This window comes from Notolepis coatsorum, assembly GCF_963971535.1.
Source record: "Notolepis coatsorum genome assembly, chromosome: 1".
NCBI lineage: Eukaryota > Metazoa > Chordata > Actinopteri > Aulopiformes > Paralepididae > Notolepis > Notolepis coatsorum.
In genome coordinates this window covers 9,015,776-9,041,895 of record NC_140165.1, presented here as the reverse complement: position 1 = coordinate 9,041,895, position 26,120 = coordinate 9,015,776, and the positions used below count along the sequence as shown (strand labels likewise).

The 26,120-nt window shown below is 43.2% G+C and overlaps 1 protein-coding gene across 1 annotated transcript in view; it reads left to right on the top strand.

Moving 5' to 3' along the window:
• The window catches only part of LOC311244601 (uncharacterized protein), a gene marked incomplete at both ends in the record, with an annotated part of 61,447 nt that extends 36,632 nt beyond the window's left edge, over window positions 1-24,815 (top strand). The window contains 14 exons of the mRNA XM_084334198.1: window positions 1,968-2,036; window positions 2,643-2,711; window positions 8,146-8,214; window positions 10,253-10,321; window positions 13,281-13,349; window positions 14,021-14,089; window positions 14,678-14,758; window positions 18,435-18,470; window positions 18,562-18,598; window positions 19,662-20,219; window positions 21,269-21,567; window positions 23,280-23,571; window positions 24,452-24,633; window positions 24,780-24,815. Of these exons, the coding sequence (XP_084190324.1) occupies window positions 1,968-2,036; window positions 2,643-2,711; window positions 8,146-8,214; window positions 10,253-10,321; window positions 13,281-13,349; window positions 14,021-14,089; window positions 14,678-14,758; window positions 18,435-18,470; window positions 18,562-18,598; window positions 19,662-20,219; window positions 21,269-21,567; window positions 23,280-23,571; window positions 24,452-24,633; window positions 24,780-24,815 (1,935 nt within the window). The remainder of the gene's footprint in view (window positions 1-1,967; window positions 2,037-2,642; window positions 2,712-8,145; window positions 8,215-10,252; window positions 10,322-13,280; window positions 13,350-14,020; window positions 14,090-14,677; window positions 14,759-18,434; window positions 18,471-18,561; window positions 18,599-19,661; window positions 20,220-21,268; window positions 21,568-23,279; window positions 23,572-24,451; window positions 24,634-24,779) is intronic.
• Between the last annotated feature and the right edge of the window lie 1,305 nt (window positions 24,816-26,120).

The following is a 26,120-nucleotide window of genomic DNA, read 5'->3' as shown; positions in this document are numbered from 1 at the left end:
TTATGATTATGATTATGATTATGATTATGATTATGATTATGATTATGATTATGATTATTATTATTATTATTATTATTATTATTAATATTATTATGTTCTATTCTATTCTATTGTTATTATTAACCCAATGGCCGCCAACAACTATTTAATACGTGTTAGTCCGCCAATCGTTGAACGCCAACCGCGTATATATACGTTATTGGATCGTTATTTCTTTTATTCGCTATTTCCATTCATAAATCATCCAGGCATGCTGTGGTACTGTGTGGCAATGTGTCTGAGATCGCAACGGTCCGATACCGCCGCCTGGTGGTATGCGACCGATGTCGCACGTCCTTTCTGACTCTGTGTATGTGGCTGTGCGTCATTGAAAGTCATCCGGGGCGGAGTTTTCTTGTAACGTGGATCAAGCTATTCACCCGATCGCATTGAATCGCTTTCGGGACGCCAGATTCATTATGTTGTTGGGGGTTATGATGTGGGCCAAATGGACATACGATCTAGCAGATGGCAATCAAATAATTGAAATATTCTTTTTGGAGTCTCATCGGCCACAGGTAAGAGCAATTTAACATCAATTTCAGCTTGATCGTGCATTGTTTTCATAGCCATCGCCCTGATCAGCGTATGCTGTTGTACTAACGAATGCCGCTATTGACAATCAATTAATCAGAAACGACCCCCCCCCCTTTCATGCATTCATGATGGAACATAATACCGATCATATGCATTTTAATTTTTAATTGTAGCGTGTATAGGGACGAAATGCCAATGGATTAAGTATAATATGCGTCGCGGGCTATTACTAGCCTCTGCAGGAATTACCCTAAACCGCTCTAAAACCATACTTATATTCACCACGGTATAAAACGAGAATGTATGGATGGAAAAAATATTCCTTTTTCACATCTTGAACGATAGATACTCGATGTCAAATGGGCCATAGTATTGCATATATAGCTATAATATTTAAATAGTTATAGCCCTGCAAACAAGGTGAGCGACTCCATTGGTTTAATGCGTGGCAGCACATAGCCATATCCCGTTCCCAGCGTGGCAGAGAAATAGTTAATATATTATATATATATATATATATTTTTACCTTTTATTTAACCAGGCAAATAAATTAAGAACAAATTCTTATTTACAATGACGGCCTGGCAAAAGACAACGCCTCTTGAAGGGAGGGGGAGGGCTGAAAAATTATTCAGGATTAAGCATTTCCAACATACAACAAGCAATTGTACATACAACAAGAAATTATACATACAACAAGAAATTATACATACAACAAGCAAGCAATCAATTTATTTATATTATTATTATTATTATTATTATTATTATTATTATTATTATTATTATTATTATTATTATTATTATTATTATTATTATTATTATTATTATTATTATTGTTATTTCTACGATTATCTTTTTTCCTGTCTGTACCTCCCCTCCCCTGTCCCCCATGCTGCTATGATGCCCGAATTCCCCCAAGGCGATCAATAAATGAACACTTGACTTCATTTGACACTTGATTTACTGGTGTAGGATATTAGGAAGGAAGGTATAACAGACTAGCACTAAAGAAAAGCTGTTAACAAAAGCTAGGTTGTGAGTGCATTATACGATTTTGGCACACAGATCTAGCAGAAACAACAGCTTTGCTACAGATGTATGGTGTATCCGTCAGTTCCAAAAGTTCCTCCTCTCTTTTTTGGTCATCAGTACGGATACAAATCTGGTGGAGACGGACTCATCATCAGCCCTGTCAGACAAAAGGATTCTCCTCATTGAAAAAGAATGATTAAAAAACAAACGTAGACTGACAGCCACAACGCATCAGCGTGACTCGACCCTTAGTTGACAAAATGATTAAGTCGACAGGTCATTTCTGTAGCGGAGGACAGCCCACGTTATTAAAATGCTGTTACGCATGTCATCAACTGTCACACCGTTTGCGTTTACAGGGCGATCTTGGCCCACCCGGCCCTTTTGGTCCAATAGGAGAGACCGGCTATGGAATTCCTGGACCCAAGGTAAGACCCAACCTATTTTTCTCTTTTAATGCGCAGACATACTGTACACAAAGCGAGGACAGTGTCATAGATGCAATGCAAGGTGCCATGCCTGTGAACCGCCACTCGGGGCAGCGTGGCTAACAGTGACTGAACGAGAGAGGGGCAGAGTGATTTAGTGTCATTGTTGGGACCAAAAACCTTTTTTTTGCTTCTAGCCTAAAGGGTGATGTCACCCCCGGATACCACACTGACATCAGATCTGGTGTAGCCGCTCCATAAATAATTAACGGGGCACCCTGACTTTGTGGAGTCATGAATTGCTAAGTTACTTTCACGCCCAAATGAGCTTTATATTCTCTAAGCATTACTGGTGTCACACGCGTGCGCCTCGACGGTTCTGGAAGCGGAGTTTAAAACTCACCTTGAGGGTAAGAGATCACACAAATGTTTACGTGGCCCACAAATCCAGTGCCAGATTTTACATCTGGGTACTAGTTATATGGGAGGAGGCGTGGCCATACGGGTCCAAACACGCTGTATTACGGATGGGAAACACTTTGTATTCTTTGTGTACGATATAATTGATTGATTGATCAATTTATGTTGTGTCTGTATGGTTTTTAGGGCGAGCGCGGCGACTCGGGTCCCTCTGGGCCGTTTGGCCCCAAGGGGGACGGATATCCAGGCCCTTCGGTGAGAAACACAGACACACACACACGCACGCACACACACACACACGCACGCACACACACACACCGTGACCACACACACATACACCTACACACCAGTACACACGCACGCACGCACGCACGCACGCACACACACACACACACACACACACACACACACACACACACTTACGATGAATTGAAAATGGGGGACCCTGATGTAAACAAGACGAAAGTCTTTCTCTGGTCTGCATCCCCTTAACAATTGTATGTATTGAGCTGTACTGTACTGTACCCATTCTGCAATCTGTTAATAAAGTTTTCAATCAATCAATCAATCAATCAATCACACACACACACACACACACAGAATTGGAATAAATGGAACAGGCCTTTCCCTAAATGTCATCATAGTAATTTCCTTTGGTCATTCCGTACAATGTTGTAGTGCAAAAGCAGCTGGCATTGCTTTGAGCGGCGCACGAAATGCCCCTTTAACCCCTCTTTTGTGAAATGCCCCTTTAACACATCAACGCCCTGAGTCTGGCAAAGCCGACACTGATTTCCATAGCAACATTATCAAAAACATTCCACGGCAGCCATTTTAAGGTACTGCATCCCGGGTAAAAAAAATGTACCATTGAAGAATGTCGAAGGGGAATGACCTCTCTGTCAGTTCTAGTTCTACGTCTACGCAGCCGCGCACACGTGTCTGTTTACTCGTAAATCTGTCCGCTCATGCCACCGGTCCACACATAGTAGTGACCATACATCTACAGTAGACGACTGTGAATCTATCCGCCTCTCGTCTCCCCTCCCTCCATCTATCAGTTTTTAACATTTACCATCTCATAGGTTCGGCATGTCACTCACATAATAACGCACAGCGCTGTGTGTCCCGGGTTGGCATGTAGTATATATATATACAGTATATCACTCAACATAGAAGGGCCGTAGCTCCAAGCGAAAAAAGGCTGGAATCCGTTGATAAAAATGACATTCCTCCTGACATGATACAGATGTCGTTAGGCGGGGTCTTTATTTATTTTTACCTTTTTGAAGTTACATAAGAGGAAACTGAAGGGCTATTCTCGGTCCACTCTGTCCTCCTCGCTCCACAACGGCGGAACGAACTTTCCACCACAGTCAGGACAGCAGCTGAAACTAGGCCGATTTTCCCGCCGTCGACTAAAGACACACCTCTTCAAACAATATATGAAACCTAGTAACCGTCTTTTACTGTACCTTACCACTATGCTACTATACTTTCACACTAATATGTCTATACGACTATGCACTAGGGCTGACCCCTATTAGTCGAATAGTCGACTAATCGATCGAAAGGAGCCGTAGTTGACTGCCAACCTCTTAGTCGAATACAAAACAAATAAACACATTTTTCTTTTTAAATCTATTTTTATTTTTTTATTATTTAAATATTTTTTTATCATTCTTTCCAAAAGAAAAGAGGCCTAGAAGCGTGGCTAACGCTAATGGCACGCATACCAGAGGCTAACTGCCTAAGAAAACAGGCACAGAGGCACTGAAAGAGGATTTCACCTGTCTAATGAACACACTAGACTAGACAAATATCAAGATGTATCCATCAGTGGACCAATTGCATGCTTTTGCAGAGGACAAGGAGCCTTCAGTCGACTCCTTCAGACATTAAGCACCCCCACAGCCCAAATGGAATGATAAAAAAAAGATATAATAATAATAATACTTTTTTTTTTCAATTTCTTTTTTCATAGTCGACTAATAGTCGACTATCTGCACATTTCGGCCAATCATAGTCGACTATCCAAATCCTTAGTCGGGGACAGCCCTTGAATATGACTTACTTACTTGACTATGTCTGTACTCAGGTAGAAGTAATAATCCCCACCACCAAAATTAATATCTACCCAAACCAAAAGCCCTGGGTAGACAAATCCGTCCGTGAGGCTCTGAAAGTGCGCACATCAGCATACAACACCGGGCTGGTGACAGGCAACATGGAAGAACACAAGATGGCAAGATACAACGTCAGGAGAGCAGTAATAGAGGCAAAACGGCGTTACAGGGATAAAGTTGAACTTCAGTTTGAACAGGCTGACTCTAGAGGCATGTGGCAGGGCCTCAGAACAATGACAGACTACAAAGGAACCCCCCTCAAACTGAACAGTGACATCTCCTTAGCAAATGATCTCAACTCCTTCTATGCGAGGTTTGAGGCTGTGAATAACAACACCAGCCTACAAACCACGGCAATGGGGGGGGGGGGGGGGTCTGCTGATGGAGACTCAGTGTTCAGGGTAACAGAGCATGAGGTGAGACGGATCTTTAAAAAAGTGGATATCAGGAAGGCAGCAGGACCGGACGGCATCCCCGGCCGCGTCCTAAAAGTCTGTGCCGACCAACTGGCCCCGGTATTCACTGACATCTTCAACCTGTCCTTGGAACAGGCCGTCATCCCCACCTGTCTGAAGAAGTCCACCATCATCCCTGTACCCAAAAAATCTACGCCCGCTTGCCTCAACGACTACCGCCCTGTAGCCCTCACCTCCATAGCCATGAAGTGCTTTGAGAAGCTAGTGAAGGGCTACATCTGTTCCTCCCTCCCCATCAACCTGGACCCTCTGCAATTTGCATATCGCCCCAACAGGTCCACGGAGGACGCCATAGCCCATGTGCTGCACACAGCAGCATCACATCTGGACAAGAGGAAGGGGAACTATGTGAGAATGCTGTTCATCGACTACAGCTCAGCATTCAATACCATAGTCCCCTCCAAACTCATAGCCAAGCTCAGGGACCTGGGCTTGAACTATGACCTGTGCCAGTGGGTCCTGGACTTCCTGACGGGCAGACCCCAGGTGGTAAGAGCCGGCAACTGCACCTCCTCATCCATCACGCTCAACATAGGGGCCCCCCAGGGCTGTGTTCTGAGCCCCCTCCTCTACTCCCTGTACACACATGACTGCGTAGCACAGCGGAACAACAACACCATCATCAAATTTGCTGATGACACAGTAGTGGTGGGCCTGATCTCTGCCAACGACGAAAGGGCCTACCTGGAAGAGGTAGAGAACCTGTCACAGTGGTGTCAGGAGAACTGCCTCTCCCTGAACGTCAGCAAAACAAAAGAGATGATTGTGGACTTCAGGAGGTCGGGGGTCAAGGACTACAGCCCCCTCAGCATCGACGGGGCACCAGTTGAGAGAGTGAACAGTTTCAAGTACCTCGGAGCCCACATATCCGAGGACTTGACATGGACCACACACATTGACAGTGTTGTGAAGAAGGCACGACAACGCCTCTACTTCCTCAGGCGCCTAAGGAAGTTCCAAGTCAGTCAGAAGATCCTTAGGAACTTCTACTCATGTACAATAGAGAGCATCCTGACCGGCAACATCACCTCCTGGTTTGGGAATAGCACTGCACAAGACCGTAGCAGACTACAAAGAGTGACACGTTCAGCCGAACGCACAATTAGAGGGGGGCTTCCCACCCTCCAGAACATTTACAACAAGCGGTGCAAGGGGAAGGCTAAGAGAATTATTAAGGACTCGAGCCACCCGAACAACTGCCTCTTTGAACTGCTGCCGTCAGGTAGATACCGGAGTCTTATGGCGAGCACAGAAAGACTCAGAAGGAGCTTCTATCCCCAGGCCATCAGGCTGCTAAACGAACAATAATCGCTAAACGAACAATAATCACTATGCAACAACCATCAAATGCACACAGCACACACACCCACACGCACACACACACTCACTCAAACAAACAACACACTGCAGCACCCACTCTCCACACTTTAGATCACACAAACACACTTACACTTTATATTTATTGATAAAGGATTTGCACTACAACTCGTACACCTACTGTGAATTGTACCTAAACTGCACCTCGTCCATTTATGCCTTGCACTATATAGTATTGTATATTAGTACACTGCACAGTATTGTATATTGTATGGTAACTACGTCTACGAACATTGTACATATGTCTAAACTGAACACTGTGACCTCTTTTTTTTTCTTCTAATTTTTACTATGTTTTTATTTCATACTTATCTTGTCATGCACAGTCTCTGGAGCGCAACAGTAAGAAGCATTTTGTACAAAAGTATTCTGTACTTCTGTATGACAACTATTAAAGAAACTTGAAACTTGAAACTTGAATACACTCAAGCTCGTTACTATAATGACGAACAATGTCATTGACCCTTAGCTGCCAGAGTTGTGCCCCTCCTGCTGACTTGTTGTACAGAACCTGTAAGTCGCTTTGGATAAAAGCATCAGCTAAATGCAAAACTGCACAAATGGTGTATAAAGCAAGACAGCATTTACTACCAGGCAACATCCAAAAGATTTTCATAGATAGAGAAGGGGGATATAATTTAAGAGGGAGCCATAACTTACAACAGCTGACTTTACACACCACTATAAAAAGCATGTGTATATCGGTCTGTGGGGTGAAGTTGTGGAATCGTCTACCAGAGGAGTTAAAAGAAAGTAAAAATACTGCTAATTTCAAACGGAAGTACAAAGTACAAAGTACAAATAAACGTTTTTTATTGCTGATTGTTGTTAATGATTATAATTTTTTTTAGGTTTTCTTTGTTGATAACGAAGATCAACAATACATTTAAGATGATGCACTGGGTTAGGGCATTTACAAGCTTGTAGCTTCAGCTCTAACCTTTTCGTCCAACTTGTAATTTGATTTGTGGTTTTTTTCCCTTTTTTCTACTGGCTCGAAATAAACTTCATCCATTCATTCATTCATTCATTCATTCATTCATTCATTCATTCATTCATTCATTCATTCATTTATTTATTTATTTATTTATTTATTTATTTATTTATTTATTTATTTATTTATTTATTTATTTATTTATTTATTTATTTATTTATTTATTTATTTATTTATTCATTCATTCATTAATTCATTAATTCAAATGACTAAATGTAAAATGATGATGAAAAAAAGATTACTAACCTTCATACTGTCTTTTACTAATATGCACTCTGCTACTAAGGCATCTACATTGCCTATATTACTACATACTATGCTAATAAGATAAGATATTCCTTTATTGATCCCCTTGGGGAAATTCAGGCATCATAGCAGCATGGGGGGGAGGGGGGGGTACAGGTAGTAAAACAACAACACAGTGTACAGGTAGTAAAAACAACACAGGCAGTGTAAACAATTTGGTCAATATGGTCAATATAATTTACTATCTGAAGAAATCTAATCTAATATGCACTCAACACTGTAACACTCAAGTTTGACCTTGTTTGACAAACAATCTTACTGACCCTTAGCTGCAGAGTTGTACCCTTCCTGCTGACTTGTAAGTCGCTTTGGATAAAACCGTCAGCTAAATGACTAAAAGGAGAAAAAAGGGGGATATCCAGTCCAGTTGCGAGGGCTTTTTAAACGTTCCCTTGTCCTGTGTTGTGCAGGGCCATACCGGTCTGCCCGGCCTCCAGGGAGAACCTGGCGTGGAGGGAGTGGGCGTCCCGGGACCGAAGGTAAGAGCTCTCCGCTCCCATCAGACCAAAAACACCTGATTCTAAACCCTTTAACCTCCCCTGAACCGCATGTTGGGTTCAGTGAAGCCATTAGATGTACAAGTACAATTACAATGTGATTAAAATGATGTATAGTTAAGAAACTACTGGGAGGAGATAGGAGGGATAATAAATGAAATAGTAGGATATGAAATACCCCAGACAGGTCAAGTACTATACCTAGGGAACTTAACACAGAAAGAAATTCAGGGAGAAGACAAATATCTGATTAAGATACTATTAGTAGCAGCCAAGAAAGCTTTGACTAAACTGTGGTACAGGGTAGAAGCACCGACGAAGGAACAATGGATAGAGATAATAGAGGGGATACAGGAAATGGAGAGAATCACGCATATGCTGAGGCTACAAGAGGAGAAATTGGAGTCGAAATGGGAAAAGTGGGAGGAATATAGGAAGAAAGGAAACGACATCACAGAAGAATGAAAAAGAAACAAGAAAATAAATTGAAATGTAAATAAGCAATGTATGGACCGATGAACCCATGTCACTCCTTTTTATTTATTTTTGTCCCCCTTTTATTTGTTTTTTGATATTATTTTTGTATAATTTTGTCAGTAACTGTATTGTCTTTGATGTTTAAAAAATTGCAAATAGAAATTTAAGTAAAAAAATTGAATAAAAAAAATTATGTATAGTACCACTGAGTAATAATGATAATCAAATGTATGTACAGTGTTATAGTATTATGTACAGTGATATAGGTATAGAGACACTATGGTACTGTAGTGGTCATACTGGCCTGCAGCGTAACTAGTAAGCGTAGGTAAGGTATAGGAGTAGGTGAGGAATATATACAGATATACTGCACATATATTATATACAGGTATGTAAAAAGGATTATATGTAGGTATATTCAGACATATTTTGGATACATATATATTCATGGTAAATATGAATATATAAATATGGTATATACAGCATTTATTAATGATTAATAACAGAGTTATTCCAAATGGCATACGAAATGCCATACTTACATGATTTTACATTCCATTGGGAGGTTCGAAGGGTCAAAGTGGGTATCAAACAGGAGGGGAAGACTGTCAGGTTTTAAACTGTGGATACCAAACAGAGACGGTGATGATGACTTTAAACTGTTAAACAGTCATCCAAAACAATTTTATTGCACCGTAATTTTTTTTTTGATTTTATATGTATGCACTGTATGTGCTCATTTCACGTCTATTCTATTCTACCACTTATTGCACTGCACTATTGCACTATTTTACTCTGTCTATTCTATCTTACTCTTTTTATTATTGTCTATTTTTTAAAACTGAATCAAACCATAAACAAGGTGGCCTGTTGGGATGTTAGATCCTAATGTACACACCCTCAAGACCCCTACGCTCTGCATCTTCTGGCCGCCTCAGACCTACTCCTATCCAAGCTCCGGGAGGGTCATCAAAGAGAAGCCACCTATTCTCAGTCCTTGCCCCACAATGGTGGAATGAACTACCCACCCCAGTTAGGACAGCCGAAACACGTCCAATCTTTCGCCGTCGACTAAAGACGCACTTCTTCAACCATTATCTGAATTTAAAAAAAAAGAAAATTTAAAAAAAAATCTAACCCTAACTAACCGTACTGTCATGCACTTGTCCTAATAAACTAACCTACACTGTAGCACTCAACACTTTGATGAACATTGTTACTCAGCTGATAGAGTTGTGCCCTTCCTGATGGCTTGTCGTACAGAACTTGTAAGTCGCTTTGGATAAAAGCGTCAGCTAAATGACTAAATGTAAATGTAATGTAATGTGAAAAACTGTGATTTTATATGTCTCATTTTATGCCTGTCTTTTTTCTGTTGTGAAGCACTTTGAGCTGCAGTTTCTGTATGAAAGGTGCTCTACAAATAAAGCGTATTATTATTATTATTATTATTATTATTATTATTATTATTATTATTATTATTATTATTATTATTATTCTGTTTGAGTGTGATGAAACTAAGGGTGCCTTGCCGTGTTTCCAGGGCGACGTGGGGTTCCGTGGTTTACCCGGCCTGCCCGGGCCTCTGGGAGAGGGGACCCAAGGACCACCGGTACAGTATTTCATTCATGTAACCTTCTATTTAAACAGGAGGGTCCCCGTCGAGATGCAACACCTTTTCCGAGAGTGACCCGACAGCCATAAATAACAATAGAATACATAAAAAAAGGACACATACATGGAAGCACTTAAACGCTTAAGGGAAGGGAAAAGCCTTGTTTATGAGGAGCGGTGGCCTTCTTCCTGTAGAGCAACCTGGATCAGGGTTTTTAACATCCTGAAGCGGAAGTAAGTCTAATTTAACGGTCTTGTAAAAAATTCCGTGCCCAAGGTGCCTGGTAAAGAGAGGCAGGTTTACCTTGGTCTGTATAAACTACACATTATGGTGTGAAGCAGCACACAGTACCTCCAACTGACACATTTTCATCCACCTCACCTCTTTTAACCCTTTCACTACCATGCTACAGAAGGTTAACCCATTCACTACCGTAGTGTGGTTGTGAAAGGGTTAACCCTTTGTCGTGTGGCAGTGAAAGGGTTAACACGCGCACACACATGCAACTGTCACCCGGCCTTTTAACTGTAACATGTAAATATCATGTCTGTTCTGCTTTATGTCTGTTCTGCGATTTTATTTGGTCGTTTGTTTGTTTGGTGTGTGTTTTAATTATTTCCCCCTACCTCTGTGATGTATCGTCTGTGTCCAATAGTCTTATCTGGATTGTTCTTTTTGGTTTATTTATTATTTTATTTCATTTTTTATTCTATTCCCCCCCCCCCCCTGCCGTTACCCTTCAAGAGGTCCATTTGTCCTCTCACCAATAATAATTTGTTCTTAATTGATCTGCCTGGTTAAATAAACGTTAAATAAAAAAAAATACAATCTCATGAATATATTCCTTAGATATCTATAAGGAATTAATGTCACAAATAATTGATAAGGATTTCCTTTTGTTATTTATTACAGTTTCTGCTCGTGTATGCAACATCACACACAATGCACCAGCAGATGGCTGCGATTGAGTCATAATCTCCGGGAGCCCTGCGTCAACTCGCAGCCCCGTGTCGGACGGGTCCCAAATTGACAAATGTACTCCGTGTGCGAACAAGCCCACCATTGGGGCCCTTATATTCAAAGGCACTTTCTCTTTTCCGTAATATGTATCTTGGTTCACTGTCGACACGTTGACACATCAGAGAGCCGGGTGTGAATCTCCTCAGACAGATGTGTTTAATATGAACCGAGGGCCCGTCGGCCCCTATAACCAAACCAATACCCGCGTGCGTCGGGCCCCACAAACGCGACATCCAGGCCTCTCGGGAGGCTGCAGGCTTCTGGTCCGAGAGTTCTATCACAGTCATGGATCTGGACCGGTGGCCTGATTTATTTTTCCTTTGGTATAATTATTCATACACATTCTTGGATATTTTTATTTGCAGATGGAAAATAAGCTGTTCCGGTACCTTAACCTAGAATATATATAATAATATACATGTAATATACATATAATATATGTTTTACTCCTGTGTTTGCAACACATTAGCAATGTAAACACACATTGTATGGCCACAAAATACAGCAAATACAAAGAAAATATATATAATATAATATACATATAATAAATGTTTTATTCCCGCATTTGGAACCATTAGCTATGTAAACAAACCTTTCATGGACACATAACCATAAACACCTCACGTCAATCAACTAGAGAATGAAAACATCCATTTCTCCATTTCCTTGAAATTTTTGGCGGTGGGGCTTCCCATTTGTTTTTACGCTTGGATCACTGATTGGACCTTTAAGCAAGAAATTCTCCTCAGGCTATGGATGGATTTAGCTTTGAAATGGGCGGGCACCCAAGTGGCGACCCATGTAATGCGCTGCGTCGCGAAGCAGCCGACCGGGTTCGATTCCCGGACCCGGCGTCCTTTGCCGAATGTCTTCCCCCCACTCTGTCTCCCGTTCTTCCTCTCTCTCTCTCTCTCTCTCTCTCTCTCTACCGGACTGCCCGGTAGTACAAACAAATAAAAAATCGACCAAAAACATAATAAAAAAATAATAATGAAATGGGCAAATTGTGTTATTGAGGGACTCCGAGTCGTCTGCAACCCCCTTATTTTAGCATCAGAAGGAAGGGTTTATTTTATTCTAGTTATTTTTTACTTTCTCTTTTTCCCCCCTTTTCTTTTTCCGTTTTTCTCCCATCCCAATGTTAGTCGTTATGCCAATACCCAATCCCCTTCCTGGTCGTTGCGCACTCTACCCCCTACCGTCAGTCTAGGAGGGCGGAGACTATCACATGCTTCCTCCGACACATGTGTAGCCAGTCCTCACTTCTTTTCACCTGGCAGCGCGGACTCTCACTGGGGAAGTGTAACGTGTGGAGGACACTACCTCCCCCAGGATCCGACCTCGCTGTGCAGGCGCCCCGACCGATCTGTAGGAGTCACTGTTTTACAACGACCAGGACCCACCCTCGCCGGGTTTTTCCCACCCTCTAACACCGCCAATTGTGTTGGTATGGACGGTCGGCCAAGCCGGAGGCACCACAGCTGGATTCGATCCCACTGTCTCTGTGGTGGTGGGCAGACGCTTAGACCGCTGCGCCACCCGGCCGCAGAAGGAAGGGTTTCATCTGAAACGCTGTATTTGTTTGACAAAACCTTGTCATCTTAAATTTATGACTCAATATATTGCAAAAAGAGTGGTGAGCCAGTCCTCAAGAGAGATAATAAATTCAATTCAATTACATTTCACGAGTTGTAATGTCAAGTCAGTAATAACTTTGTAAGAAACGTCTTTTTTTTCCCCCGCCCTCTCGTTTTGGAATGAAGCTCTTCCCTCAGGGGAATTATAAATCGTACATATACTATAATCTCTTCATATAATGCTACCCTCAGGGGAATTATAAATCGTACATCGTATAATCTAGTCAAGTCAATCTCTGTCTCTTGGCTTGTTTAATGCTAATTGTGATGCTAACTCTTATCACCGCTGGTCTCTACAGGGTACTCTAGGACGTAGCGGCCCTTCAGGGCCAGTTGGGCCCCCCGGACAAGGCCTACAGGGGCCAAAGGTAGGTCATCATATGTCGCCTCTACCGTACAATGTGTTTACATGCGCATCCATATACCAGATGTCCTAGTGAAGGTCTTAGTCTGGAATAGGTGTCAATATGCATAATCCTATCCTCATCATGACTATTCCATGTGGAAACAGAATATCACAATGAATGGAAGCGGACAGTGCCGGTTAGCCTAGGCATTGTCCAACTAACACCTCTCCCGAAGGCTAACCGGCACTGTCCGCTTCCATTCATTGTGCTAAGCTAGGCTAACGTGCAGCCAGATATAGCTTTCTACTGAACGCACACAGAGAGGAAACTGGTGTCTATCTCCTTGTCTCTTGAGAAGACGGTAAGCTAATTTCCCCCGAATGTTTGCGTGTTCCTTTAACACAGACCGCAGAATCCAGCTGTACCTGGGATGAGGTGTTTGTTTACATTTACATTCTAGGCTATTTTAGCAGACACGCTCTCTCGCGATGTCCGACAAGCGACGACATACAGTCGAGTGAGCTCACGTTCTTCTAGTGCCACCGACGTACTGTAAGCCTGAGAGTGAGAGGCTCACAGGCCCAGCGTGAAGAAGCACAGGGGTCAGGAAGAGGAGCGTGTGGATGTGGATGTGAAACAGGTGCTGTGGTGTTTCTTCATTGTCCTCCCCTCACTGTGTTTTTTGAACCCAGGGGGAGCAAGGCTCCCAGGGGGTGACAGGGCCACGAGGCACCCCTGGGGAGGGCTACCACGGACCTAAAGTGAGTTATCCTGTGTGTGTGTGTGTGTGTGTGTGTGTGTGTGTGTGTGTGTGTGTGTGTGTGTGTGTGTGTGTGTGTGTGTGTGTGTGTGTGTGTGTGTGTGTGTGTGTGTGTGTGTGTGTGTGTGTGTGTGTGTGTGTGTGTGTGTGTGTGTGTGTGTGTGTGTGTGTGTGTGTGTGTGTGTGTGTGTGTGCGTGTAATAGTGGCTCGATGATTGGCAGCAGGTAACACTGCTACTCTCACACCTTTCGTAACATCATTAGCAGTTTTGCAGTTGTATGTGTGTGCTAGGCTGTGTGGTTCATGTGTGTTGTTCATGTGTGTGTGAGTGTGTTGTGGTGTGTTGTGTGTGTGTGTGTGTGTGTGTGTGTGTGTGTGTGTGTGTGTGTGTGTGTGTGTGTTGCTGTGATATGTGTGTGTGTGTGTGTTGCTGTGATATGTGTGTGTGTGTGTATACAGTACATCCATGTGTTATGCTGTGTGATGTGTGCCTTTGTGTACGAGTTACATTATGCAATGCGTGTGTGGCTGCGTGTGTGTGTGTTCCGTGCTGACCTCTGACCTCTGCCCATGCTCTGTGTGTGACAGGGCGACCGCGGCTCAGCAGGGGAGAGAGGTCTGAAGGGGATCAAAGGGGAACTGGGCGACGCCGGCACCACCGGACAAGATGTGAGTCACTCGACAGCCCCTCACGGGCGCTTTCAGCGGAGCTGCGTTGCTATAGGGCAGGGGTTCCCAAAGTCGGGGTTGCGACCCAAAGGTGGGCCGCGAGCAGCCACAGGAGGGCCGGGAGATTATTAAAAGAAAAAAAAAAGAAAAAAAATCTCTCAGGTCACTGAACTTAGAAGCAGGCCAGGACAGTGTTTCTAGTTGTATTCTAAAATGATATTCTATTGTATTCTAAAATGTGACTATATGGTTTTATATTAACTTAATAAATAAACAAAAACGAAAAATCTACTTATTTCAACGAACATTTCAAACTAAATAACAGATTATGCACATAAAACGCTGAAAACAACCGAAGCAACAATAGTATTTTAATGAGGCTATTATTATTATTATTATCATTATTATTTTGCAACAAGTTAGCCCTCTCATAAATAGCACATATAAATGAATAACTAACTTGAACTAACTTAATAGGATTGAAGTGATATTTAAAAAATCGGTCGCCTGGCAAAAAAAATTTAAATAAAAAAAGCCTGACGATGTGCATTGGGCCGCGGCTCTCTGACGCCTTATTTTCTGGGTCCCGGCCTGAAAAGTTTGGGAACCCCTGGCCTATAGGGAACGACTCGGAACCCTGTTCATTTCCTGTCTGCTTTCGATAGGTCCATGTTGTCGAGTTGAAACGACCTATAGAATCCCTGGAAGCATGGGGCGGCTGAGTGGCGCAGTGGGCAAGGCGCTCGCCACTAACGCAGGAGATGCTGGTATCGAGCCCAGCTCTCTGCGTTGCTACCGGCTTGTCCGGCCGTCATAGTAACACAATTGGCAAGTGTTGGAGGGTGGGAAAGCCGGTGGGTGGGGATTGGACGTTGTGGACGGCGACTCCTACAGGTCGGTTTGGTGCGGCGGAAACAGGAAGTAGCGGGGGGCAGCGTGAGCCTCCCACGCGTTACTCCTTGCCACTGAGAGTTCGAGCTGCTGCGGTGAAAAGATGCGACAGGCTGCCTCCTCGTCGTGTACCAGAGGGGACACGTGATGCAAGGCTTCTATCCTCACTACAGCCGACCAGTGGGAGGCATAGTTGAGCAACGTTCAAGACAGGGGAGGGATGAATTGGAAATACGAAATTGGGATGGGAGAAAAAGTGGATAAAAAAAAAAGAATCCCTGAAAGCATACTCTCTTGTGCCGTGGCTTCACACACGACGCGGCTCCACTTTCAGGAAATCAGTTTTTATATTCAGTACAGTAATGCGAACGCATTCCAAGTTCACGCCCTCTCACCCATCACCCCATCTCTCTCCATCTAGCTCGCTTTCTCTCTGTCTCCATCTCTCCGTGCATCTCTCTCTTTCTCTCTTTTTTTCTCCTCCCCCCATCTCTCTTTCTCCCTCCCTCTCTCTCTCTCTCTCTCCATCTTTCTCTCTTGCTCTCTCTTTTTCTCCTCCCCTCCATCTCTCTCTTTCTCTGCTCACCGCCATCACTCTCTTTCTCCCTCCCTCTCTCTTTCTCCATCTTTCTCTCATTCTCTCTTTTTCTCTCTATATACCTTTCTCTCCTCACCTCCATCTCTCTCTTTCTCCCTCCCTCTCTCTCTCCATTTCTCTCTCTCTCTACTCCCCTCCATCTATATCTCTTTCTCTCCTCCCCTCCATCTATATATCTTTCAGATTCAGATTCAGATTTAATTTGATTTGCCATAATTCAACAAGTACAATGGGATTCTTACTCTCCGTTTGCTCCACAGCATGAAGGAATAAAAAGTAGTGCTGTCAGGCGATTACATTTTTTTTTATCTAATTAATTACAGGATTTGTAATTAATTAATCCAATTAATCGCATTTTAATCGCATACCCATTTTAGGCCTGATATTCTATATTCTATAATCATATTTCAAATAGCATGTGTCCGGATGGCAGAATTCAGTACTGTATCTACAAAACCTTCTGTTTAATCATCTTCCCTTTATTCATTTGCTTAGATTTTTCAGGTCTGGTCAATTTTAGCATGGTGTTATTCACAGTCAAAAAATAATAATTTGAATTGATATTCTCATTTGGTTCATTACAATTTACTCAAGCCTAGTAACAGACACAGTATTTCTGACACTGGGAATACATTCCCTGAGATCCATAGATGTCCCTAGAATCAGATACCAAGAACATGCAAATGGGCCATTTAAAAAAAAAGTTTGTAAATGTTTATTCTATGTTCTTATGGAATGAATGAGATATATATATATATATATATATATATATATATATATATATATATATATATATATATATATATATATATATATATATATATATATATATATATATTATAAAAATTTATTTTATTATTATAATTTTTATTTTATAAATTTTTAGTTAATTTTCATAACACGATAATTTGCTGTGTAATTAATTAATCTAATTAATGCGATAAACTGACAGCCCTAATAAAAAGCAACAATTAACAGAATTAAAAGCAGGTATTTATATACAATAAACTGTCTGCGGTATGTGCCATAACATAAGTACAAATAAGTACAAGTAAATAAAAATAAGTAAGTACACATTAGACAAGTTAAAGATAATTGCAGCATTTGAGTCCAGTAATGAACAGATTATCCATCTCTCTCTTCATCTCTCTCTCCCCATCTCTTTCTCTCTTCATCTCTCTCTCTCCATCTTTCTTTCACACCCTGTGAGGTTTATTTTTAGAAATCTTTTTTTTTAGAAAACATTCTGATGTCGCTGACTTCTCGAAAACATTCCAAAGCTCATGGCAGAAAGGGTTAAACAGCACGGTATGCAAAAGAAAAAACTTCACGCCTCTCACACATCGCTTCAGTCGTTCATTATCACTTCATTAATTGGGATATTATTAATTTCCAAAGGCGGAGATTCTTTTCTCCTACACACAGGGAGGGTTGACAGAGAACACGCTCACCACACACACATCCATACCTGGGCGTGGCCTGCTGGTCTGTCGCCCCAGAGACCGGCACATTTAATGCCACCCCAGTTTGGTTTGTGAGATAGAGGTCAAACTGAGAATGAGGTTAATTCTTTACTGCCCTGTCTACAAGGACGTAAGTGAAGTACTTTTTTTTAGTAAAATGTCCATGTTGATTTTCTTTGAATAATGAAGAACTCGAGCTGCGCTTCAGGAAGGGAACTTTTCCGGAGCAGATTTTATTTGTCAAGTTTGGGAGAGAAGGCAGAAATGAATACTTTGTTTAAGACCGAGCTGTAATCATGTAATCTGTATTTACTTAGATAATGATATGTAATAATGTGTGACGTCATAATGGAACACTGCAACAGTACTGTTGGTGTTTTATAAATGAGGGTTGGGCACTTTGTGTGTGCGTGACACAAAAATAAAATAATCAATCAATCAATCAATCAATCAATCTACGGCAGTTGCTCACTGAGCAGCTCCACAGAGGAAACTGAGTTAATGCCTTGCTCAAGGGCACTCCGGTGGTGTAGTAGTAGTTTGTTCGTGTAGTCGTTTTTGAGTAGAGTGTAGTAGAGCATTCTTTGTTCCCGACCCAGATCTTTCCAGTCGCTCCAGGGTTTCAAACCGGCAGGGCTTCCAGTTACGAGCCCCACTCCTCTAAACGGTATGCTCTCTGAACTGCAGACCGACAGACGCTGTGTGTTTTGTGTTCTCGTCACAGGGCCGACCGGGGGTCAAAGGTGAAGCAGGCCTCACAGTAAGTCCTCGGCACTCACTTTCACTTGCCCTCGGTTTCATTTTCTGTTGTCTGCTGTTCAAGTTCTCACCGCGTGAATGTGTGCTTTCAGAGAGAAGACATCATCCGAATGATCAAGGAGATTTGTGGTAAAATGCTCTTGTTTTCTTTGGCAATATCCGAGTTCCCTTCGCGTTGGTATAATAGAGGAGATTTATCTTAAGCTTCTTGGCTTGCGGCAGTGTTTCACAGCGTCGTCTGTTCTGTGTCAAAGACAACTGTAAAAGCCCACATTATCAGACGGGATCATCCACTCATCCATTCTACACTCAGTGCACACAACATCCACATACACACTCACTGCACACAACATCCACATACACACTCACTGCACACAACATCCACATACACACTCACTGCACACAACATCCGCATACACACACTCACTGCACACAACATCCACATACACACTCACTGCACACAACATCCACATACACACTCACTGCACACAACATCCACATACACACTCACTCCACACAACATCCACATACACACTCACTCCACACAACATCCACATACACACTCACTGCACACAACATCCACATACACACTCACTCCACACAACATCCACATACACACTCACTGCACACAACATCCGCATACACACTCACTGCACACAACATCCGCATACACACTCACTGCACACAACATCCGCATACACACTCACTGCACACAACATCCGCATACACACTCACTGCACACAACATCCACATACACACTCACTCCACACAACATCCACATACACACTCACTGCACACAACATCCACATACACACTCACTGCACACAACATCTGCACACACACACTCACTGCACACAACATCCACATACACACTCACTGCACACAACATGCAACATTCACCTTTAACACTCACTTTAAACATTCACCTTTAACATTCACTTTAAACACTTTAAACACTTTAATAAAAGAAAATCCATTTAGTATATTTTGTATAGTGTTTGGGCTTTATTCTTTTACTTTATTCTTTAACTTTTTACTGCCTGAAGCACAATCTCAGGAGGGTCACACAGAACCAAGCATTTCACTATAATGTAAATGTACCTTATATGTGACAAATAAAAACAAAACTTGAAGCTTGAAGCTTGAAACTTGAAACTCGGGATCTGAGGCCTTAACGCCGTCTCCTTTCCAGGATGTGGCATCAAATGCAAGGAGAGGCCCATGGAGCTGGTGTTCGTCATCGACAGCTCGGAGAGCGTGGGCCCGGAGAACTTCGAGATCATCAAGGACTTCGTGACAGCCCTCGTGGACCGCGTGACGGTGGGCCGCAACGCCACCCGCATCGGCGTGGTGCTGTACAGCCTGGAGGTCAAGCTGGAGTTCAACCTGGTGCGCTACGTGACCAAGGAGGACATCAAGCAGGCGGTGCGGAGGATGCTGTACATGGGCGAGGGCACCCACACCGGCACCGCCATCCGCAAGGCCACCCAGGAGGCCTTCTACAGCTCCCGCGCCGGCGTCAGCAAGGTGGCCATCGTGATCACGGACGGACAGACGGACCAGCGGGAGCCCGTGAAGCTGGACCTGGCGGTGCGCGAGGCGCACGCCGCCAACATCGAGATGTTCGCCCTGGGCATCGTGAACAGCACCGACCCCACGCAGGCGGAGTTCCTGCGGGAGCTGAACCTGATCGCGTCGGAACCGGACGGCGAGCACATGTTCCTCATCGACGACTTCAACACCCTGCCCGGTAAGGTTCACATGTTCCTCATCGACGACTTCAACACCCTGCCCGGTAAGGTTCACATGTTCCTCATCGACGACTTCAACACCCTGCCCGGTAAGGTTCACATGTTCCTCATCGACGACTTCAACACCCTGCCCGGTAAGGTTCACATGTTCCTCATCGACGACTTCAACACCCTGCCCGGTAAGGTTCACATGTTCCTCATCGACGACTTCAACACGCTGCCCGGTAAGGTTCACATGTTCCTCATCGACGACTTCAACACCCTGCCCGGTAAGGTTCACATGTTCCTCATCGACGACTTCAACACCCTGCCCGGTAAGGTTCACATGTTCCTCATCGACGACTTCAACACCCTGCCCGGTAAGGTTCACATGTTCCTCATCGACGACTTCAACACCCTGCCCGGTAAGGTCCACATGTTCCTCATCGACGACTTCAACACCCTGCCCGGTAAGGTGCACATGTTCCTCATCGACGACTTCAACACGCTGCCCGGTAAGGTGCACATGTTCCTCATCGACGACTTCAACACCCTGCCCGGTAAGGTTCACATGTTCCTCATCGACGACTTCAACACCCTGCCCGGTAAGGTGCACATGTTCCTCATCGACGACTTCAACACCCTGCCCGGTAAGGTGCACATGTTCCTCATCGACGACTTCAACACCCTGCCCGGTAAGGTGCACATGTTCCTCATCGACGACTTCAACACCCTGCCCGGTAAGGTTCAACGTCTCGGTCCGTCGCTCGTGTCGGTCCGCCGCTCGTGTCGGGCCGCGCTCTGTGGTTGTGGTTACTCTGTTTTACCAACATCCACATGCGTTGTGTTGGTGTGAAGTAAACTGTGGCATGTGTGGTTGTGTGGTAAACACCATAAATGTTTGGTTTTTTGGCTAAAGACCAGTGTGCCTCATCTTGTTCCTAGCGCTCCCAGTCGGCTGAATGAAATGCCACAGAGTAATGAACAGACTCTACGGTCTGGTCTCTGTATCCAAGGCTCTGATATGCAAACCCTCCCACTGTGTGTCCCCCCACCCCCCCCCGCCCAGCCCTGGAATCCAAGCTCGTCAGCCAGTTCTGCGAGGACGAGAATGGAGCCTTGATATATAACCGCCTCACCAACGGTTACAACGGCTACGGCGGCAACAATGGCAACAACGGCAACAGGAACACCGTCAATGGGAACAACCACGGCGCCGCTGGTGGTGGCCATGACTACCAGCCCAGCAGGGAGCGGGATTCGCTGAGGGGTCGTGAGACCGGCAGCAACGTCGCCATCACCAGCCACAGTGAGGGCGGCGGCAGGCAGGCGACTCAGCACGGAGGCACAGGGTCCAGCACAGGACATGTAGGGACGGATTCACATACAAGTACCCCCCCGACACAATAGAATATGTCATATTATGTATATTATTGTGTTTAGTTTTAAGTTTCAGTTTAGTTGCACGTAAATACAAAAATACAATAAAAGATGAGAACAAGAAGTTCAAACATCGTGCAGGAGAGGTTTGAAGCCAAACATGTCTTATGAAGATACCTCCACTTAATATCAATATTCATACAGGAGAAATAAGAGCAGTGATTATGAAGATACCTCCGCTTAATATCAATATTCATACAGGAGAAATAAGAACAGTGATTATGAAGATACCTCCGCTTAATATCAATATTCATACAGGAGAAATAAGAACAGTGATTATGAAGATACCTCCGCTTAATATCAATATTCATACAGGAGAAATAAGAACAGTGATTATGAAGATACCTCCGCTTAATATCAATATTCATACAGGAGAAATAACAATAGTGATTATGAAGATACCTCCCCTTATTATCAATATTCATACAGGAGAAATAAGAACAGTGATTATGAAGATACCTCCCCTTATTATCAATATTCATACAGGAGAAATAAGAACAGTGATTATGAAGATACCTCCGCTTAATATCAATATTCATACAGGAGAAATAAGAACAGTGATTATGAAGATACCTCCGCTTAATATCAATATTCATACAGGAGAAATAAGAACAATGATTATGAAGATACCTCCCCTTAATTAATATCAATATTCATACAGATAAGAACAGTGATTATGACATTGTAAAGGCATCAAATCCAAACAAAGGAAAACACACTACAATCTGCATGGAAGTTGGTTGCAAGATAAGATACATAACAATGAATTCATAAACTGTTTTTTTTTTTTTTTTTTACTAATAATTAAGGTTCTTTTTAAGACGTTTTTTAAAATAATGACAATGTAGTGATGGAAGTAGATTGTTCCAGAGAGATGGTCATCTGTATTTTAATGTGTATCGATTAAGGGGATGTCCGACAATGGAAGATGAAAGTCCTTAGAGTGTTGCGTGGAATGAGCTTATAGAGATTCTGGAGAGGACTCGGTAGGTCAAGTGTTGTAGGTGTTACATGATACGGGTCACTGTACATACGCTAATTTTCACTCACAATTACTGCAGACACATTTTATAAATTGTGGGAAAGAGGAGAATGATGGCTTTCTAGCAGTTTCTTCATTAGTAATACTCCTACTATCAAACCAGCCATGAGCTCATTAAATATGCTAATACGTGCTACAGAACTATGTTTTTTTGAGAAAATAATCTGCAGTGTTATACAGGTTAATACACCGGAATAAGACCATTGTATAAAGTGTCATCAACTATCTTTATATTCTCAATGTATCAATAAGACATCCAGATTACGAAAGCCCAGACAATTGTTTTGTAAAAATGTGTCAAAAATCCAGCACGGCCAAAAATGTACATTTCGATCAAAAACATCCACTGAACCACTGTGTGAGCCAATAATGGAGTGTGTCCTATATAGCAGTGTTTGTTATATAACATCACATAGTATTGAGTAGGTATCAACCAAGGCAATGATATTCATCACTAAAATGTACCGTGTGACCATAACAGTGGTAACGTCTACTGAGTGTAAGAGTACGACGAGTATAACTTAAAGGTCAGACAAATAGGTGAATAGTTGATGTTCACAGACGGTAAAGGTTTTGTTCGTTGTTACACTATTCACAGGGTGGTCATCGAGGAGGAGGAGGAGGAGGAGGAGGAAGAGGAGGTGGGCAGAAGAATGTGTATGTTGACAATTCAAATTGGGGAAGTGAACGCGGGGACACGTTTAACCGCAACACCACGTCGACGAGCTCTTCCTCCAGCGCAGGAGGCGTGTCTTTGACAGGGGGCGGCTCATCTTCGTCAGGAGGGTCATCGTCTTCCTCAGCAGGCTCATCTTCTTCAACTACAATAATCACATCGGGGGGTGGCACGGTGCAGTACGTACCGGCACCCCAGCCAGCTCTTCCCAAAGGTAAAGAGAAACTCGACTCTATTCTGTTCTGTTTTATTCAGTATTATTACTGTAGTCTATCAAAAGTCTCCATTATTAGTCTGCAGTCTAGTCTTGCTTTTTCTCTCTTAGTAATGTGGTTCTCTCTCTTTCCCTCTCTTTCTTTTTTTCTCTCCCCTCCATCTCGCTCTCTCTCTCCATCTCTCTCTTTCTCATCTCTCCATCTCTTTCTTTCTCTCCATCTCTCTTTCTTTCTCCATCTCTCTTTCTCTCTCTCTCCATCTCTTTCTCTCTCTCCTTCTCTCTATCTCGCTCTCCATCTCTCCTTCTCTCTCTCTCTCTATCTCTCTCTCTTTCTCCATCTATCTCTCTCTCCCTATCTCTCCATCTCTCTCTCCATCTCTCTCTCTCTCCATCTCTCTATTTATCTCTCTTTCTCCATCTCTCTCTTTCTCTCTATCCCTATCTTTCTCTCCTATCTCTCCCTATCTCTCTCTTTCTCCATCTATCTATCTCTCCATCTCTCTCTCTCTATCTCTCTTTCTCCATCTCTCTCTCCATCTCTCTCTCTCTCTCCATATCTCTCTCTCTCTCTCTCTCTCTCTCTCTCTCTCTCTCTCTTCTCTCTCTCTCTCTCTCTCTCTCTCTCTCTCTCTCTCTCTCTCCATCTCCTCTCTTTCTCTCCATCTCTCTCTCTTCTCCATCTCTCTCCATCTCTCTCTCCATCTCTCTCTCTCTCTCTTTCACTCTCTCTCTCTCTCTCTCCATCTCTCTCTCTCCATCTCTCTCTCTCTCTCTCTCTCTCTCTCCTCTCTCTCTCTCTCTCTCTCTCTCTCTCTCCTCTCTCTCTCTCTCTCTCTCTCTCTCTCTCTCTCTCTCTCTCTCTCTCTCGTTCTTCCAGAGTTCGTACCACTAGACCCTCGCTGTGCCCTGGCTCTGGACCAGGGTCCCTGCAGGGACTACAACATCCGCTGGTACTACGACAAGCAGGCCAACGCCTGCGCCCAGTTCTGGTACGGAGGCTGCGAGGGCAACACCAACCGCTTCGACACCGAGGCGGAGTGCAAGAGGAGTGTGTGCGAGGTACAGTACAGCCGGATGAGACCAGGGTGTTGAGATTAAAACACCAGCCAAACTGTCTGTTATGTGCTGTAATGAGGAGTGTTTCAGCAGTGAGAGCCACAGGACCCGAGTTATTAATAAGTGATAACTCTTAACACTTGGAGCAGCTCCAGGGTCTGTCTCTTGATGACGTCGTCACTTAAGACGTCGTGTCTCTCTGGTATTCAGCTTAACAAGAGACTTTCTTTCTTTCTTTCTTTCTTTCTTTCTTTCTTTCTTTCTTTCTTTCTTTCTTTCTTTCTTTCTTTCTTTCTTTCTTTCTTTCTTTCTTTTTCTTTCTTTCTTTCTTTCTTTCTTTCTTTCTTTCTTTCTTTCTTTCTTTCTTTCTTTCTTTCTCCATCTCTCTCTCCATCTTGCTCTCTTTCTCTCCTCCCCTCCATCTCTCTCTCTCTTTCCTCTCTCTATCTCTCTCCATCTCTCTCTTTCTCTCCTCCCCTCCATCTATCTCTGTCTGATGGATGAGAGCTGGAGAGAGATGGAGAGAGAGAGAGAGATATGGAGAGAGAGAGAGAGAGAGACTCCTTAAACTGAATACCATAGACATAGTGACATAATTTAATAACTCAGCAAGATTAACACGACTTGAGTTATTAAGTGATGTCACTCCAGGATTTGTCACTTAAAGTTGTGTCTCTCTGGTGTTCAGCTTAAAAAGAGACGTATTTGTATTCCCAAATCAAAACTGAGCTGTACAATATTATAAAAAGAATATGAATTCTATTTTAGGGTTTATTTGATCTCAATAATGGGTTTGCCTGATTTAAATGTAAATGTGTAGGTGTAACACATGCACTCAAAACAAGCGTACCCATTGCACATGTGTTTACCCTTCCTGTGAAAAGGGTCCATTCCAGCAGATGCTTTAGCAGGTAAACAACCTTACATCTTAACATTCAAAACATGCACTTTGGCAGGTTAGATTAACGAAAACAGATTTATTTAAACATGACTTTCCTGCCATGTATAAGACCTGGGTAAGACCTGGATAAAACCCAAGTCTGTCACATGAATAACATATCTCTCTCACCCCTATCCAACACTACGAGACCTCACAAACCCATCATCACCATGTTAGAATTATTTCGAAATCAGGCTGACGGCTACTTTATCGCCTGTGCCACTGAATATTCACTGTCCGCATGTGTTTTGTTTTTACAGGCGGCTGAGAGGAGGAGGCATCTGCCGCGCATCTGTCGTAGATCTCGTTTCACGGAGGGGGCAGCTATATATATTATTGGAGAATTTTCATAGGATTCAACATTTTGAAATCTCTGCTTAGCAAGTTCAAAGGCACTGAACATTTAGGATGTTCCGTGTCAGCGTTTACTTTCCAAAGGAAACCCATTTACCACTGTTTTTTCTGACGCACATATTAAGAGAAATCTGTTAAGCCCCCCCCCCCCCCCTCCCTCACTTTTCCACGCACATGTGTGCTAACAACACACACA